Genomic DNA, 17,788 nt, shown 5'->3' with positions numbered 1-17,788 from the left:
CTCATACAAGAAACAGCCCCAAACTACCTTTGGAGTAGTCACCATAGGGTTTAGAGTATACTGTAGATCAGTGTTTTTCAACCAGGGTGCCTTCAGCTGCTGCAAAACTACAACTCCCAGCATGCCCGGACAGCCGTTGGCTGTCCGGGCATGCTGGGAATTGTAGTTTTGCAGCAGCTGGAGGCACTCTAGCTAACATACACTGGTATAGATGTAGTGTGCTTAAGCCTCTCCAACAAGACATTAATACTATTAATACTCGTCTTGCTTTACCCCCCCCCCCCCCACTTATCACCCCACTTGCCTGCTTTACCCCCCCACTTATCACCCCACTTGCCTGCTGTACCCCCCACTTATCACCCCACTTGCCTGCTGTACCCCCCACTTATCACCCCACTTGCCTGCTGTACCCCCCACTTATCACCCCACTTGCCTGCTGTACCCCCCACTTATCACCCCACTTGCCTGCTGTACCCCCCACTTATCACCCCACTTGCCTGCTGTACCCCCCACTTATCACCCCACTTGCCTGCTGTACCCCCCCACTTATCACCCCACTTGCCTGCTGTACCCCCCACTTATCACCCCACTTGCCTGCTGTACCCCCCCACTTATCACCCCTCTCCTGTAACCATTGATGTGAGTATCTAATAAAGAAGACCGTTGAGTTGCCGACTTTCATTCCTTTTTGGATTGTAGGTCTTGCTTTTTGCCCTCGATCGCGGTCATGGCCTCAGCCGTTATGTATATGATACTTATGTATTAGTGTAAGATGCTTCAGGTAAGTACTTATGGTTTAAGCCCTGAGCACAAAAACCGTCCATGTGAAGAGCGTCGGACTGTGACAACTTCTCATTCACATAAAGGGTTAATAAGTGACTCCGGTATAATCTCCGGAGGCGGCACATCGGGGGGTGCAGTAGACTTGGGGTGGGGTCACTTCTCCAATGTGTTGGCTGCACAATCTTTCTTCTGCCGGAGACCTGAACTTCACCGACAATAAGGAAATTCTTATTTTATTACATTCCAAAGGTTGGAAATAAGTCGTCTCCTCCCTGAGCCAAGAACAGATGGAAAATACACTGGAGAGGCCACGTAAGATCTGTAATAATCTCACAGAGCACGGTATATACCGCTCAGGCAAAACAATCCTCCACCTATAGTGTCACTGCCCCTGTGCTCTGACCTCCTGAGGCCCGGACCCCATAACCATGTGATGTGACCCCTGAGACCCGGACCCCATAACCCTGTGATGTGACCCCCTGAGGCCCGGACCCCATAGCCCTGTGATGTGACCCCTGAGACCCGGACCCCATAACCCTGTGATGTGACCCCCTGAGGCCCGGACCCCATAGTCCTGTGACGTAACCCCTGAGGCCCATTCCTCATTGCTGTGACCCCTTGAGGCCCAGTCCCCATTGCCCTGTGATGTAACCCCTGAGGCCCATTGCTCTGTGCTGTGACCCCGAGGCCCTGACCCCATAACCCTGTGATGTAACCCCCTGAGGCCCATTCCTCATTGCTCTGTGCTGTGACCCCCTGAGGCCCTGACCCCATAACCCTGTGATGTAACCCCCTGAGGCCCATTCCTCATTGCTGTGACCCCTTGAGGCCCAGTCCCCATTGCCCTGTGATGTAAACCCCAGAGGCCCGGACCCCATAACCCTGTGATGTAACCCCTGAGGCCCATTGCTCTGTGCTGTGACCCCCTGAGGCCCTGACCCCATAACCCTGTGATGTAACCCCCTGAGGCCCATTCCTCATTGCTCTGTGCTGTGACCCCTTGAGGCCCAGTCCCCATAGCTCTGTGATGTGACCCCCCGAGACCAGGAACCCATAACCCTGCGATGTGACCTCATTGCCCTGTGATGTGCTCCCCTCAGGCCTGAACTCCAAAACCCTGTAACATTAACCCCATGTGGCCTGGACCCCAAAGCTCTCTGATGTGACCCCTAAGACCCCGACCCCAGAGCCCTGTGATGTTACCACCGAGACCCGGTCCCCATAGCCCCATGATTTGACCCGAGTCCCTGACCCCTGTGCTGTGTCCTGTGGTATCAGATCCCGTAAAGTGTGAGGTGCGGCCTCCATGGATAGGACTTTTTTCTCCAGCACATCCCACAGATGGTCGATCAGATGAGATCTGAGAAGCCTGGAGACCGAGTCACCACCTTGATCTATGTTTCATGTTTCTCATTCGTGAACGATGTCTGCAGTGTGTCCGGAGGGGGGAGGGGGGGGGGGGGCATTATCCTGCTGATAGAGGCCGCTGCCATTAGGGGGTCCCGCTGCCATGAAGAGGGAGGACTTGGTCTGTACAGTGGTCGGTTGGTGGTACGTGTCACAGTGACCTACACATGATGCCAGGACACAAGGTCCCCAGCAGAACATAGCCCATCACACTGCCCCCGCCATCTTGTCTTCTTCCCATAGTGCATCCTGGTGCCATCTCATCCCCAGGTAAATGACGCACATGCACCCAGCCATTCTTCCATTGCTCCAGTTCTGATGTGGCCATTGCAGACACTTACGGTAGCGGACAGGGGTCACATGGGTGGAAGGCACTTTTAATAAATACCACTACATTTTAGGTGCACACAACGCACAACACATATGCGTATATTTCCATCATCAAGAACTGCCCAATATATCCTACCTCCCCCCCAACCGACGCCATTGTCACCAGATAGTCCATGTTGTCCACTGGCAGTGGTTGTACCGTCATGGCGGATCGTCGTATACAGTGACCTATGGGCAGAACATGACTTTAGCGAGACGGCCAAGCTGTGCCGATGACTACCAGTGGGCGCCCCTCTTCTCCGCTACAACCTGAATAAACTGGGCATGGTTGGCGTACAGGCTGCAGCTGCTGCTCATGTCCACCCACTGCACCTTGCCCGCGTCGTCACCGGCTTGTAATGCCAACTTGTCCAAGATGTGCCCTGAAGAAAGATGGCGGAGAGTGGCATCAAGAGAGGAGTAGAAGAAGGTTGTATAATCAGTATTAAACAGGCAGATACCCACCTGACTCATCGTGGTAATTGACCGCTTGGGTCTCCATCCAGGCGTTATCCGTGTTACGGGGGTCATCCACATAGCCCTTGTAGACCTGCCAAGTGAAGACCCACCAAAAACATAAGCATGACGCAGGTCTACAAGACAAGCGAGACCCTTGGTCTTCTAACTGTGGACCTCCAGATGTCGCAAAACTACAATTCCCAGCATGTCCGGACAGCCGTTGGCTGTCCGGGCATGCTGGGAGTTGTAGTTTTGCAACAACAGGAGGTCTACAGTTTGGAGACCTCTCATAATTAGCATCATTACCGGCAAGTGTTCCTGAGAGAAGAGGCTGCGGATGCGCTCCTCCGTGTCCTGATCCTCTCCTGTGCTCTCCAGGGAGTTCAACGCCTCCTCGCAGAACTCCCTGCGCAGCGTGGCCGTCACCAGCTCCCCCGGATCCACCATACCCTGCGAGAGCGAGAACAGAGTATATGCTTGTATATAGGAGGTAGTATTATAGTAGTTATATTCTTGTATATAGGAGGTAGTATTATAGTAGTTATATTCTTGTATATAGGGGCAGTATTATAGTAGTTATATTCTTGTATATAGTAGCAGTATTATAGTAGTTATATTCTTGTATATAGGGGCAGTATTATAGTAGTTATATTCTTGTATATAGTAGCAGTATTACAGTAGTTATATTCTTGTATATAGGGGCAGTATTATAGTAGTTATATTCTTGTATATAGGAGGTAGTATTATAGTAGTTATATTCTTGTATATAGGAGCAGTATTATAGTAGTTATATTCTTGTATATAGGAGCAGTATTGTAGTAGTTATATTCTTGTATATAGGAGCAGTATTGTAGTAGTTATATTCTTGTATATAGGAGCAGTATTATAGTAGTTATATTCCTGTATATAGGGGCAGTATTATAGTAGTTATATTCTTGTATATAGGAGCAGTATTATAGTAGTTATATTCTTGTATATAGGAGCAGTATTATAGTAGTTATATTCTTGTATATAGGGGCAGTATTATAGTAGTTATATTCTTGTATATAGGAGCAGTATTATAGTAGATATATTCTTGTATATAGGAGCAGTATTATAGTAGTTATATTCTTGTATATAGGAGCAGTACTGTAGTAGTTATATTCTTGTATATAGGAGCAGTATTATAGTAGTTGTATTCTTGTATATAGGAGACAGTATTATAGTAGTTATATTCTTGTATATATAGGAGGCAGTATTATAGTAGTTATATTCTTGTATATAGGAGCATTATTATAGTAGTTATATTCTTGTATATAGGAGACAGTATTATAGTAGTTATATTCTTGTATATAGGAGCAGTATTATAGTAGTTATATTCTTGTATATAGGAGCAGTATTATAGTAGTTATATTCTTGTATATATAGGAGGCAGTATTATAGTAGTTATATTCATGTATATAGGAGGCAGTATTATAGTAGTTATATTCTTGTATATAGAAGGAAGTATTATAGTAGTTATATTCTTGTATATAGGAGCAGTATTATAGTATTTATATTCTTGTATATAGGAGACAGTATTATAGTAGTTATATTCTTGTATATAGTGGCAGTATTATAGTAGTTATATTCTTGTATATAGGAGCAGTATTATAGTATTTATATTCTTGTATATAAGAGCAGTATTATAGTAGTTATATTCTTGTATATAGGAGGCAGTATTATAGTAGTTATATTCTTGTATATAGGAGCAGTATTATAGTAGTTATATTCTTGTATATAGGGGCAGTATTATAGTAGTTATATTCTTGTATATAGGAGCAGTATTATAGTAGATATATTCTTGTATATAGGAGCAGTATTATAGTAGTTATATTCTTGTATATAGGAGCAGTACTGTAGTAGTTATATTCTTGTATATAGGAGCAGTATTATAGTAGTTGTATTCTTGTATATAGGAGACAGTATTATAGTAGTTATATTCTTGTATATATAGGAGGCAGTATTATAGTAGTTATATTCTTGTATATAGGAGCATTATTATAGTAGTTATATTCTTGTATATAGGAGACAGTATTATAGTAGTTATATTCTTGTATATAGGAGCAGTATTATAGTAGTTATATTCTTGTATATAGGAGCAGTATTATAGTAGTTATATTCTTGTATATATAGGAGGCAGTATTATAGTAGTTATATTCATGTATATAGGAGGCAGTATTATAGTAGTTATATTCTTGTATATAGAAGGAAGTATTATAGTAGTTATATTCTTGTATATAGGAGCAGTATTATAGTATTTATATTCTTGTATATAGGAGACAGTATTATAGTAGTTATATTCTTGTATATAGTGGCAGTATTATAGTAGTTATATTCTTGTATATAGGAGCAGTATTATAGTATTTATATTCTTGTATATAAGAGCAGTATTATAGTAGTTATATTCTTGTATATAGGAGGCAGTATTATAGTAGTTATATTCTTGTATATAGGAGACAGTATTATAGTAGTTATATTCTTGTATATAGGAGCAGTATTATAGTAGTTATATTCTAGTATATAGGAGCAGTATTATAGTAGTTATATTCTTGTATATAGGAGCAGTATTATAGTAGTTATATTCTTGTATATAGGAGCAGTATTATAGTAGTTATATTCTTGTATATAGGAGGCAGTATTATTGTAGTTATATTCTTGTATATAGGAGCAGTATTATAGTAGTTATATTCTTGTATATATAGGAGGCAGTATTATAGTAGTTATATTCTTGTATATATAGGAGGCAGTATTATAGTATTTATATTCTTGTATATAAGAGCAGTATTATAGTAGTTAACAAGATAATGACAGGTACTCTTTAAACATTGGCAGGTCCAGGTTTAGCCGGTAATTACTGGTAATTTAGGGTTGTAATTGGACTTACCAATGTTTATCGTAGCAATTTGAGGTCCCGCCTGTAGTTACCTCTAACACATTAGCCGCAGCAAAATGTGTAGGAGAGCGCTCAGGATTAGGTATACTTTGAAGGTAAAATTAGAGTCGGATGTTTCCGATCAGTGGGATAACATTCAGGAGTGAGCGGGCGACGGTTTTTATCCAAACAGGAACTTATCAAAGTCTGATCTTCACAACACAAGTATGTGGGAGTTTGTTCACGGTCGCATGAGTGCCATTGATTTTACTGGGATTCTGCTGCACTCTTCACACAGCAGAATTTCCGCGCTGGATGCTTCTGCCGCAGAAATTCCGATTCCGACATGTCCATTCTTTCTGCGGACTCGGCAAGGAAATGCATTGCCGTCTATGAGATGGCACATTTCTGAGCGGTCCTAGTACCCGCCGGATCGAGCAAATGTATGGAATGTGCGCACATCAGGCTGAAAAAGGTTACAAAACCATCTTTACTGAGCAGTGTTTCCCAACCGGTGTGCCTCCAGCTGCCAAACCTTTCACCTCCAGATGTTACAAAACTACAATTCCCAGCATGCCCGGACAGCCTTTGGCTGTCCGGGCATGCTGGGAGTTGTAGTTTTACAACAGCTGGAGGCACCCTGGTAGGGAAACACCATTCCCCTCCAAGAATGCCCGACCAACATAGATCATGTCAAGGCAACACAGGATAGTGTAGTGCTTAGTGACTTTGAAGAGAGTTCAGCGCTCGCTCCAAAGCTGGTGAGTAATGGCTGTTAACTGCAGCCGGGACTCACCGCTAATGCCGGACATCAGCCATAACGTTGATGTCTGGCATTTAGTCCTTTAGATTCCTTGATTAAAGGACATCTACAGCAAAAAAAACTTATCCCCTATCCACAGGATAGGGTATAAGTGTCTGATCGTGGGGGGGGGGTCCAAACACTGGGAACCCCCGCAATCTGCCGAACGGGGCCCCCTAGCAATGCCGCGCTATGTGCCGGCAAACGCGCGCAGCGTCGAGCTCAGTGAGCTCGACGGACACGCCACACTCCATACGGCTCTATGGGAGAGGCATGAACGCTGCATCCCCGCCTCTCCCATAGATATACATGTAGGGTGGCGTTTGGCTGCAACGTCATGCTGCGGCCGATACGTCTCCTGCATGGGAGAGCCGCGGCCCCATGCAGCAGATTGCAGGGGGTCCCAGTGTTCGGACCCCCCCCCCCCCCCCCCAGATCAGACACTTATCCCCTATCCTGTGGATAGGGGATACGTTTTTTTTTCGCTGCAGATTTCCTTTAATGCTGATCTCGGCATGTAAAGCTTGGAAATACTGTTGCCAGGGGGGTTTGGGTTACAATGGCAGGGGTCCGATGAGTGAAGATGTCGGCTTGAGGAATCTTCTTGCACAATTTCCCTTAGTTAGCCTGTACAAGCAGATGGCCAATATAACTGACCAGTGTTATGCTTAAAGGAGTAGTCCAGTGGTGAAAGTGTTATCCCCTATCCTAAGGATAGGGGATAAGTTTGAGATCGCGGGGGGTCCAACCGCTGGGGTCCCCTGCGATCTCTCTGTACGGGGGCCAGGCTCTCCAGCCAGATAGCGGGTGTCGACCACCGCACGAAGCGGCGGCTGACACTCCCCCTCAATACATCGCTATGGCAGAGCCGGAGATTGCCGAAGGTAGCGCTCCGGCTCTGCGTGTCAGCCGCTGCTTCGTGCGGTGGTCAACACGCCCCCTTCCCGCGGGCTGTCGGGGCCCCATACAGGAGATCGTGGGGGACCCCAGTGGTCGGACCCCCTGTGATCTGCAACTTATCCCCTATCCTTGGGATAGGTTGTTCACCACTGGACTACTCCTTTAATGATCCTTAAAGGAGTAGTGCAGTGAAAAATAACTTCTCCCCTATCCTAAGGATAGGGGATAAGTTATAGACCGCGGGGGGTCCGACCGGTGGGACCTCCCCGCGATCTCCTGAACGGGGCCCTGGCAGTCTGTCGGATGCTCCCGTTCCGACCCATGCAGGAAGCCACAGCCGACTCGCCCCCTCCATGTATCTATATGGGATACATGGAGGGGGCGTGTCGGCCGCCGCTCCGCGTGGGGGTCAGCACGCCCCCTTCCTGCAGACTGCCAGGGCCCCGTTCAGGAGATCGCGGAGAGACCCCCTGGGATAAGTTATCTTTCACTACACTACTCTTAACTTAAAAATGAGAAAAAAGAATAAAAAAAAATATATATATATATTTTCTTTAAATACAAATTTTTACTCCTAGGACGACACACGACATACAAGTACGTCGATGTGCCCTGGTACTTAGCACACATGTACGTCGCGTGGTTCCACCGTCACTGCATCGCTAAACACGGCGATTGGAAGAGCACAGCAGGTGAGTAGAGCTTCGGCGGCCATCAACACATCGGACCCCCACGATTGCACCGCGGGTGGTCTGATGAGTCTGTCCACCCCTGCATTATTCAGAATTAATCTCTGCATTGGAAGGGTTGATGGCGGGCATCAGCCCTCCCGATACTGTGATCAATACTGGGGTGTACAGACAAATCAGACCACCAGCAGGGTAATCGCGGGGGTCCGATGTGTTAAGATGGCCGCCGAACCTCTACTCACCTGCACCAGTCTTTTCTGGTCTGCCTTCTAGCAGACCAGGTACATTTTAAGTATCCTAATTTAGTAGTAAGGGAAAACGAAACCTAATAATTGAGTATTATGATCATATGGACCTACAGAATACAAATAATGGGTCATTTTATCCATAAATCGCACTGTGAACTGCAAAACTACAACTCCCAGCGTGCCCGGACAGCCTTTGGCTGTCCGGGCACGCTGGGAGTTGTAGTTTTGCAACAGCTGGAGGCACTCTGGTTGGGAAATACTGCTTTAAGGGGTTAAATACCTTGTATAAAATGTCACACTGCACTTGAAGGAAGAATTTCCCTTTACTCACCCCAGGGATGGCCCACTGCCCGCAGTCCTTCCTCTGTATGGCCACGAACTGTAACAAGTGCTTCCCAGACTCAGGGTGTGCCACCTTCTCCCCTGCACTGTCCCGTTTCCACCTGTAGAGGGCGCATGGTGTCAAACAGATTCCGACACAATACCTGCAGCATGAGAGTAGTGGCGGCACTCACCTTGTTAGGATGGGGTCCGCTGCATGGTTGGGTCCCCATCGCCCTAATAATCCTCTTCCTATTACCCCGCTCCGCCCTGAGGGGTTCCTGGGAATTGAAGATATTAATTCTAATGAGATCTAAGTGCAGAGGTGATAGGAGACCCCTATGAGACCCGCTCCATGTCGTCCGCACTCACCTCGGTGACCCGTTCTTCACTTCGTATGTTCCCTCAAAACTGGTTCTCTGCACCTGCCCGTCCAGAGCGTTGTATCGGGGGGAGAAGTTCTCATCGCTGCCAATTACATGGAGATATTTTATTTCACTAACCTCATACTGATCAGTGTCATACATAGAAGGTGTCAGCAGAATAGTCCCTGGCCCTATCTTATATGAAGGATAGCCTTATGTCTATCCCTATCTTATATGAAGGATAGCCTTATGTCTATCCCTATCTTATATGAAGGATAGCCTTATGTCTATCTCTATCTTATATAAAGGATAGCCTTATACCTATCTCTATCTTATATGAAGGATAGCCTTATGTCTATTCCTATCTTATATGAAGGATAGCCTTATGTCTATTCCTATCTTATATGAAGGATAGCCTTATACCTATTCCTATCTTATATGAAGGATAGCCTTATACCTATCCCTATCTTATATGAAGAATAGCCTTATACCTATCCCTATCTTATATGAAGGATAGCCTTATACCTATCCCTATCTTATATGAAGAATAGCCTTATACCTATCCCTATCTTATATGAAGGATAGCCTTATACCTATCCCTATCTTATATGAAGGATAACCTTATGCCTATCCCACTCTTATATAAAGGATAGCCTTATGTCTATCCCTATCTTATATGAAGGATAACCTTATGCCTATCCCTATCTTATATAAAGGATAGCCTTATGCCTATCCCTATCTTATATGAAGGATAGCCTTATACCTATCTCTATCTTATATGAAGGATAGCCTTATGTCTATCCCTATCTTATATGAAGCATAGCCTTAAGCCTATCCCTATCTTATATGAAGGATAGCCTTATACCTATCCCTATCTTATATTAAGGATAGCCTTATGTCTATTCCTATCTTATATGAAGGATAGCCTTATACCTATTCCTATCTTATATGAAGGATAGCCTTATACCTATCTCTATCTTATATGAAGGATAGCCTTATGTCTATCCCTATCTTATATGAAGAATAGCCTTATGTCTATTCCTATCTTATATGAAGGATAGCCTTATACCTATCCCTATCTTATATGAAGGATAGCCTTATGTCTATTCCTATCTTATATGAAGGATAGCCTTATACCTATCCCTATCTTATATGAAGGATAGCCTTATGCCTATCTCTATCTTATATGAAGGATAGCCTTATACCTATCTCTATTTTATATGAAGACATGCACCAATTCACAACAATAGCGATTGCCACATATTGTGCAGCCCGACTTCTCACCGGTGAGTGTCCACTACATCTGTATCAAGGATAGTCCGCTGTTACATTGTATCAGTGCAGGTAAAACTTAACAGGCAGGATTCCACAAATGGTTGTCTAAACCGGATACAATGGTAGCAAACACTCAGCTGTGAAAATGGGTTTGGTTTGCACAAATTCTTTTTTTTTAAATCTTCAGGAAGGTTCCCATTCACTGATAGCAAAATCAAAACCAAATGACCATGGATTCAGGAGTTTGTCTGGCGCAGAGAGGAACCATCAGGAAGCCAAGTAAAATCAATGGATTTATTAAATGCAACGCGTTTTGCTGTGCATGCGCAGCTTCATCAGGCCTGATGAAGCTGCGCATGCGCAGCGAAACGCGTTGCATTTAATAAATCCATTGATTTTACTTGGCTTCCTGATGGTTCCTCTCTGCGCCAGACAAACTCCTGAATCCATGGTCATTTGGTTTTGATTTTACTTCTACCCAGAAGGGCTGCAGTGGACCTTCTTTTATATCTCTTCTGCACTTTACCTTGTTGTGTGTGGGCGCACAACCAACTTTGGTAAGCGGCTTGGGAATTACCGTCCCCTACCCCCACCTACAAGATCTACTGATCCCGCACATGAGGCGCCTTCCTCCCTCTCTCTAGAATTCACTGATAGCAAGCAGAGATCTTGGAATAGGTGAAGAACTGAAGCCCGTGGCTGTAGTTTTGCAACAATCGACCGACCAGAGGTTGGGAAACAATGATCTAGGACAGTTATCTTGGAGCTAAGCACAACAGCAGAATTCTTGTTACAATGTATCGGTCCAAAACTGCACATATTTGTAACAAACCCTCTGCTGTGAAGTACTAAGTCATAACACGTTTTCAGCCCCCGGATGTAAACTAATAAATGCTTCTTTTCATTGACAGCAAACAGAGATATTGAAATAGTGATACATGTAATAGTATAATAGAATAGAAATTGTGTGACGTTCCCTATAGCTGACACTTATGGGGGGGGGGGGTCATGTGATCTTTTTCTCCTCTGTGACGCAATGGAAGATCATGTGATGCTGTCATCCAATGGCTGCCGGAGGAGTTTACTTCACAGGGAAGCAGTTTAGTCACTTTTGAGGAAAAAAAGCGACAACATTTCCCCTGCATGTGAACACACCCAGAAGATATCTAGACTATAGTGCAGTGGTCTTCAACCTGCGGACCTCCAGATGTTGCAAAACTTCAACTCCCAGCATGCCCGGACAGCCGAACACTTGTCTGCCTCTTCCAGAGGATCCACACTGATCATGAAAGGTAAATCAAGGCTTCCCTTTTGCAAAACTACAACTCCCAGCATGCCGGGACAGCCAAACACTTGTCTGCCTCTTCCAGAGGATCCACACTGATCATGAAAGGTAAATCAAGGCTTCCCTTTTGCAAAACTACAACTCCCAGCATGCCGGGACAGCCAAACACTTGTCTGCCTCTTCCAGAGGATCCACACTGATCATGAAAGGTAAATCAAGGCTTCCCTTTTGCAAAACTACAACTCCCAGCATGCCGGGACAGCCAAACACTTGTCTGCCTCTTCCAGAGGATCCACACTGATCATGAAAGGTAAATCAAGGCTTCCCTTTTGCAAAACTACAACTCCCAGCATGCCCGGACAGCCGTTGGCTGTCCGGGCATGCTGGGAGTTGTAGTTTTGCAACATCTGGAGGTCCGCAGGCTGGAGACCACTGCTACAGTAGATTGAACCAGACGAACAGGTCTGACAGTGTCGGTGCATCTCTCACCTTTGCGGAGGGTCGGCCCAGATGGGCCGGGCAAGAACGGAGGGGGCGGTGTACTCGACCGGTTGGTATTCCGGCCACTCTACTGACCAGCTGACCTTCTCCGGAGGAACAGGCCACCTCTCCACCTGGGAGCCGGGGTACGGAGAGGTCAGCGCCTTGACATGGGTCATGGTAAGAGGTGGGCGGCTGCTGCGGTTACGGTACCGGTAAGACAAGAAAATACTGTGGGAAAAGAAAACACTTAGATCAGAGCGGCGACACGTAATCCATGATACTACACAATACTACCTGCTCCGCCAATAGAGGAGATACTCTACAGTAAGCTAATGAGTCGGCCATCGATTCGTTCAGTCTTAAAAAAGGTGTTCATTTTTTTTTTCAAATGTTCCCATAACCTTAAAGGGGTACTCCGGTGGAAAATGTTTTTATTTTTATCTATTTATTTTTTTAAATCAACTGGTGCCAGAAAGTTATACAGATTTGTAAATTACGTCTATGTAAAAATCTTAATCCTTCCAGTACTTATCAGCTGCTGTATGCTCCACAGGAAGTTGTGTAGTTCTTTCTAGTCTGACCACAGTGCTCTCTGCCGACACCTCTGTCCGTGTCAGGAACTGTCCAGAGCAGGAACAAATCCCCATAGCAAACCTCTCCTGCTCTGGACAGTTCCTGATATGGACAGAGGTGTCAGCAAAGAGCACTGTGGTCAGACTGGAAAGAACTACACAACTTCCTCTGGAGCATACAGCAGCTGATAAGTACTGGAAGGATTAAAGGGGTACTCCGGTGAAAAATTATTATTATTTTTTTTTTTTAAACCAACTGGGGCCAGAAAGTTAAACAGATTTGTAAATGACTTATTATAGTTATCAGCTGCTGTATACTACAGAGGAAGTTCTTTTCTTTTTAAATCTCTTTTCTGGCTGACCACAGTGCTCTCTGCTGACACCATGTCAGGAACTGTCCAGAGCAGGAGAGGTTTTCTATGGGGATTTGCTCCTACTCTGGACAGTTCCTGACATGGACAGAGGTGTCAGCAGAGAGCACTGTGGTCAGACAGAAAATACATTTAAAAAGAAAAGAACTTCATGTGGAGCATACAGCTGCTGATTAGTACTGGAAGGATTAAGATTTTTTAATAGAAGTAATTTACAAATCTGTTTAACGTCATCGGTTGATTTACAAAAAAAAAATGTTTTCCAGTGGAGTACCCCTTTAATGAACACAGGAGTCATCATTTTAATACACCACTACCATCTAGTGGCCACTGAGCACTATATCACCACATTATTTTATCTATAGGAATAAGGGGGTCTTTAGTCAGGGTTATCCCTGAGGGGATTCATCCCCAAGGACTGTTGTTATTGTTAATTGGCTCTGGGATCCTCTAGGGAACTTCTGGTATTTAACATTCTGTTTAACAGAAGTAATTTACAAATCTGTTAAGCGTTCTGGCACCTGTTGATTTAAAAAAAAAAAAAAAAAAAAAAAAAAAAAAAAAAAAAGTTTTTCACCGGAGTACCCCTTTAAGATTTTTAAATAGAAGTAATTTAGAACTTTCTGCCCCCAGTTTATCTGAAATTTTTTTTTTCCACCAGAGCACCCCTTTAACCCCTAGAGGATGCCGGACCTAAATGTCTGGGACTTCATGCAGCAGGACGTACATTTACGCCTTTAACCCTTTAGATGCTGTGATCAATACTGATCATGGCATCTAAAGCAGTTGCTGGGCTTTGGTGACACTCATCGGAGAAGCCGCAGCACGATTGCGGGGGTCTGATGAGTAAGGATGGTGATCGGGGAACTCCTCACCTGCTCAGTGCTGCTTTTCGGTGATCCTCTTGTATAGCCTGCTGCCTATGACTTTCTTATGTATGAGGGCTCGTCAGTGGTCTCCAAAGTGTGGACCTCCAGCTGTTGGCTACCCGGGCATGCTGGGAATTCTAGTTTTGTAACATCTGGAGTAAACTATGTTGTTACAGGAAACAGAACACCCTTTTCCAGACTAAACTAATCGATCGCCAATTCAATAGATTCGGATGTGAAGATTTGCTCATCTCTGGTCATGAATAGAATCCTAAAGCACAGTTAGGACTGACACATATTATGACAATAATCCAGACAATGACCCATCCCCCCCTCCTGCGTACACGTAAGATGGGACGTAACGTGCGCACCTTGCGAGTGCGGCTACCGCAGCGGTGATGGAGGCCGTGGTAATAAGACGAGTCAGGGTACTACCCACCATCCGCGCGTCCGGGCGCACACTCGGCCTAGCTGCGGCTTATGTGAAGACTTCAAAAGGGAAGAGGTGAAACAGTACGTTATTACATCACTTGGCATCACACACACAAACACTCTGTGCTGCTGTGTACAATACAGAAACGGCAGCAGATGGCACAGGTCCAGGGGCGGGCACAGTGCCAAGGGGCTACCATGACTATGAGGGGCACAGGACGGGATGGAGGACTCTGCCACCTTATAATTTACTTGGAGCTTTCACTTTTCACCTACTCCAAAATCTCTGCTTGCTGTCAGTGAATAGGAGCCTTTATGAAAATGAAAATGCTGTAAGATGCGAATACATTTTCACAGCTGAGGGTTTGCTACCATTGTATCCAGTCTAGACCAAGACAATCCTCCAGCCTGTTACATTTCACCTGCACTGATACACTGTAACGGCACAAATGGGCCCGGAGTGGGATTTTTGCTGTTGATGTGTTTCGCCTGGATACAATTGTAGCAACAACTCAGCTGTGAAAGGTAAAATCTCTGTGCAGGGTTTTAAAGGGGTACTCCGCTGCTCAGCGTTTGGAACAAACTGTTCCAAACGCTGGAGTGGGCACCAGGAGCTCGTGAGGTCATGGAGCATAAACTAGAAGGTTCCCATTCAGTGACAGCCAGCAGAGATCCTGAAATTGTTAAAGAACAAAAGCACACGACAGGATGAAAGCCTCGTACTACTCACAGCTGAGGGTTTGTTACAGTGGTGTCCTGGGTTTGTTACAGTGGTGTCCTGTCTAAACAATATCATTGTTTTATTCACTGACAGCAAGTAGAGATGTTGATGTAGTGAAGAGTTTTCCAAACAGTGTGTCTCCAGCTGTTGCAAAACTACAACTCCCAGCATGCCCGCACAGCCAAAGGCTGTCCGGGCATGCTGGGAGTTGTAGCTTTGCAACAGCTGGAGACACACTGTTTGGAAAACACTGATGTAGTGAAATCGAAAGTGGGTGCCATCTATGTTCATGGTGCATCACGTGATCGTTCAGTCCACAGTGATAAGGCGTCACGTGACCGCGTCCTACACATACAGACGGGCACACAGATTGCCACAGCATTACCCCCTGCCGTGATTGGTCGACACCGATGCCAATCAACCACCCTGGCATCTCGCCCCACTTACCTGCCGGAAGTGTCAGGAGCTCGTTGATTGGTTGGCAGGCGATGGCCCTGAGAGCGGAGCCCGAGTACTTCACTACCTGCCCGTGACAGGAGACAGCAGCAGGTCCGCAGCCGGGGCGGCATACTGCGCAGGCGCAAACAGGGCGGCTACGCCCCGTTGTTTCCATGGCGACGGCGTGTTGACATCGAGGGCGAGGTCCTGTTCGCTTTGTAGTGGGCGGGGCATGCAACTCTCATCAGTTTACAGCGTTAGACGCTTGTCAAATTACGTGACGGTACGTCAGCGTTCAGTGGGCGGGGCTTGTTTGCTTGTTAGGTTACAGTAGGTGTGGCGTCTTTTGGCAGTATATAGTAGGCGGGGCGTGTTAGGCTCGTCAGTTTGCAGTGGGCGGGGCGTGTTAGGCTCGTCAGTTTGCAGTGGGCGGGACGTGTTGGCGCCAAACTCGTTCTGACAGGAATATTCCCTGAGGTAAATGTGGCGGCTGACGGAGCTGTTCTCGATGTATACATTTGTATACATACAAAGAGGGATAATTTACATATACACTGTGTGGTTTTGCTCATGGTTCCCGGTTATGTGAGGTGTTCGGATGCCATGTTTTTGTTGTATATTAATAATTCATCGTAACCTCCAAAACCACAATTTATTGTGGAAAAATGTAATAAAAGTTATTTTAGTGGTTTAAGGCCACCTCTTCTCATATTACTCTGGGATAATGGTGGAAGACCGTGTGAGGTGAATGAAAGCGCATCGTACATTGATCACCACGAACGGACGCAGCAAGAGGAAAGGAAACATTGATCAGAAAAACACTCGTAATGTGAGGGGCCGGCAGGGAGGTAAAAAAAATACTTTGCATAATTAATTATATATGGGTGACATCACAGGAAGCTCCGCCCATGTCCATACACGTCACGGGATGGCACGGGGATAAGAAATGGATTAAAATGGCACATGGTGGGGATCAGAGGAGGGGCAATAGAAATGCCACAGTGGGAACAGAGGTGCTCCCCAACAGGTAGATAGAGGTGCCCTTATGTCACGATCACACCCTATCGGTCCAGCTAAGACGCTAGAGAGTGATGGTGCAAGTGTTAAAGCCGCCAGACCTCTGGGAATCCACTACTAGTCCCAGCAAGTCACCAACTTAACCCTGAGATAAACGTGTTTCCACCACAGCTGCCTTCAGAAAGGTGAGCTCATATATTTAGAGATCAAAGACCAGAGCTGATTAATGAAACATTTAATCTGATAAAAGGTATAACAGTGCTATATATGTAAAAATAAACAAATGACATACAGGTACAAAAATATGAAAGAGTTTAGCAAGGCAAGTTCAGAAAACAAAAGATGAAGTTCTTACAGCATGATGGTATAGCAGTCCTTCAGTGAGAGTGCTGTTCTTAGGATGGTCTTGTCACCTGAGTCTAGCATTGTTTTAAATATCATATATCTGCCTTTTTGGAGGGAGACTCCATTCCCCCCTCCCCTCTCATCCCACCAGGTGGTCTTCTCTCTTCCTGGCCCTCTTATCTGGTTGATTATATGATGGGACCAGAGTGTCCCTTACATCCTGCTGCTTCAAAAAGAGTCTCTGACTTCTAAGGAGATACAAACAAACAGCCAGACCCCCAATAAAATGCAATACACAAAAGGACACACCGTCCGAATGACCTCTCACCCATGTCCTGGACAATTCATCACACACAGTCATAACTTATACACATATAGGATTTTAATAATCAGGCCTTGGGCCTGACACCTTAGTAGAAGGTAGGTGTTTTCCAATAGGTAGATAAGTACCCCAGTATAGTTTAGTGCTCCCCAATAGATAAGTAGGTGCCCCTTATGCAGCTAGGTGCTCCCCAATAGGTAGATAGGTGCCCTCCAGTATCCTGTACTGTGCTGCTGTTTGTGTTGTACACATTAGAAGCATGGTGTGTTGCAGCCGATTCCTTCTCCGGAAGGTGCGGTATTACCAGTGTACAACAGCCTCACATGAAACTACGTCTCAGCGTGTCCTGTCAGGATCTTCTGCAGCGAGATGTCTCCTGTAGCTGACCTAGTGTTAAGATGTCTCCTGGGCGCTCCTTACTG

General features: G+C 45.5%; 1 protein-coding gene across 3 annotated transcripts; it reads right to left on the bottom strand.

Annotated features, from left to right (window-relative positions):
* Nucleotides 1-2,546: 2,546 nt before the first annotated feature.
* NUDT9 (nudix hydrolase 9) lies at nt 2,547-16,036 on the bottom strand. Of its 3 annotated transcripts, XM_056533338.1 has the most exons (9): nt 15,692-15,829; nt 14,463-14,580; nt 12,286-12,507; nt 9,244-9,339; nt 9,066-9,152; nt 8,882-8,993; nt 3,325-3,468; nt 3,025-3,109; nt 2,547-2,942 (listed from the first exon to the last, which is right to left on the bottom strand). In XM_056533338.1, the coding sequence occupies exons 2-9, from the start codon at nt 14,531-14,533 to the stop codon at nt 2,797-2,799; spliced, it is 963 nt and encodes a 320-aa protein (XP_056389313.1). In that variant the 5' UTR covers nt 14,534-14,580; nt 15,692-15,829; the 3' UTR covers nt 2,547-2,796. The 3 variants fall into 3 exon arrangements, with proteins under 3 accessions (XP_056389313.1, XP_056389312.1, XP_056389315.1); XM_056533337.1 differs by lacking the exon at nt 14,463-14,580 and having other exon boundaries at nt 15,692-16,036; XM_056533340.1 differs by lacking the exons at nt 14,463-14,580; nt 15,692-15,829 and adding an exon at nt 14,098-14,334.
* Between the last annotated feature and the right edge of the window lie 1,752 nt (nt 16,037-17,788).

This window comes from Hyla sarda, chromosome 8 (assembly GCF_029499605.1).
Source record: "Hyla sarda isolate aHylSar1 chromosome 8, aHylSar1.hap1, whole genome shotgun sequence".
NCBI classification, from domain to species: domain Eukaryota; kingdom Metazoa; phylum Chordata; class Amphibia; order Anura; family Hylidae; genus Hyla; species Hyla sarda.
Note: the sequence above shows the minus strand (reverse complement) of the source record. Positions and strands in the feature narration are given on the sequence as shown.

What these genes read in the sequence shown, in the direction of transcription:
- NUDT9 (XM_056533337.1), bottom strand. Translation starts at nt 15,813, where the DNA reads ATGCCGCCCCGGCTGCGGACCTGCTGCTGTCTCCTGTCACGGGCAGGT. An exon ending in TGGGCCGACCCTCCGCAAAG is followed by an intron (nt 9,340 to 12,285) that starts GTGAGAGATGCA and finishes TGTAATTGGCAG; the next exon opens with CGATGAGAACTTCTCCCCCC. An exon ending in TCTCTCAGGAACACTTGCCG is followed by an intron (nt 3,110 to 3,324) that starts GTAATGATGCTA and finishes TTCACTTGGCAG; the next exon opens with GTCTACAAGGGCTATGTGGA.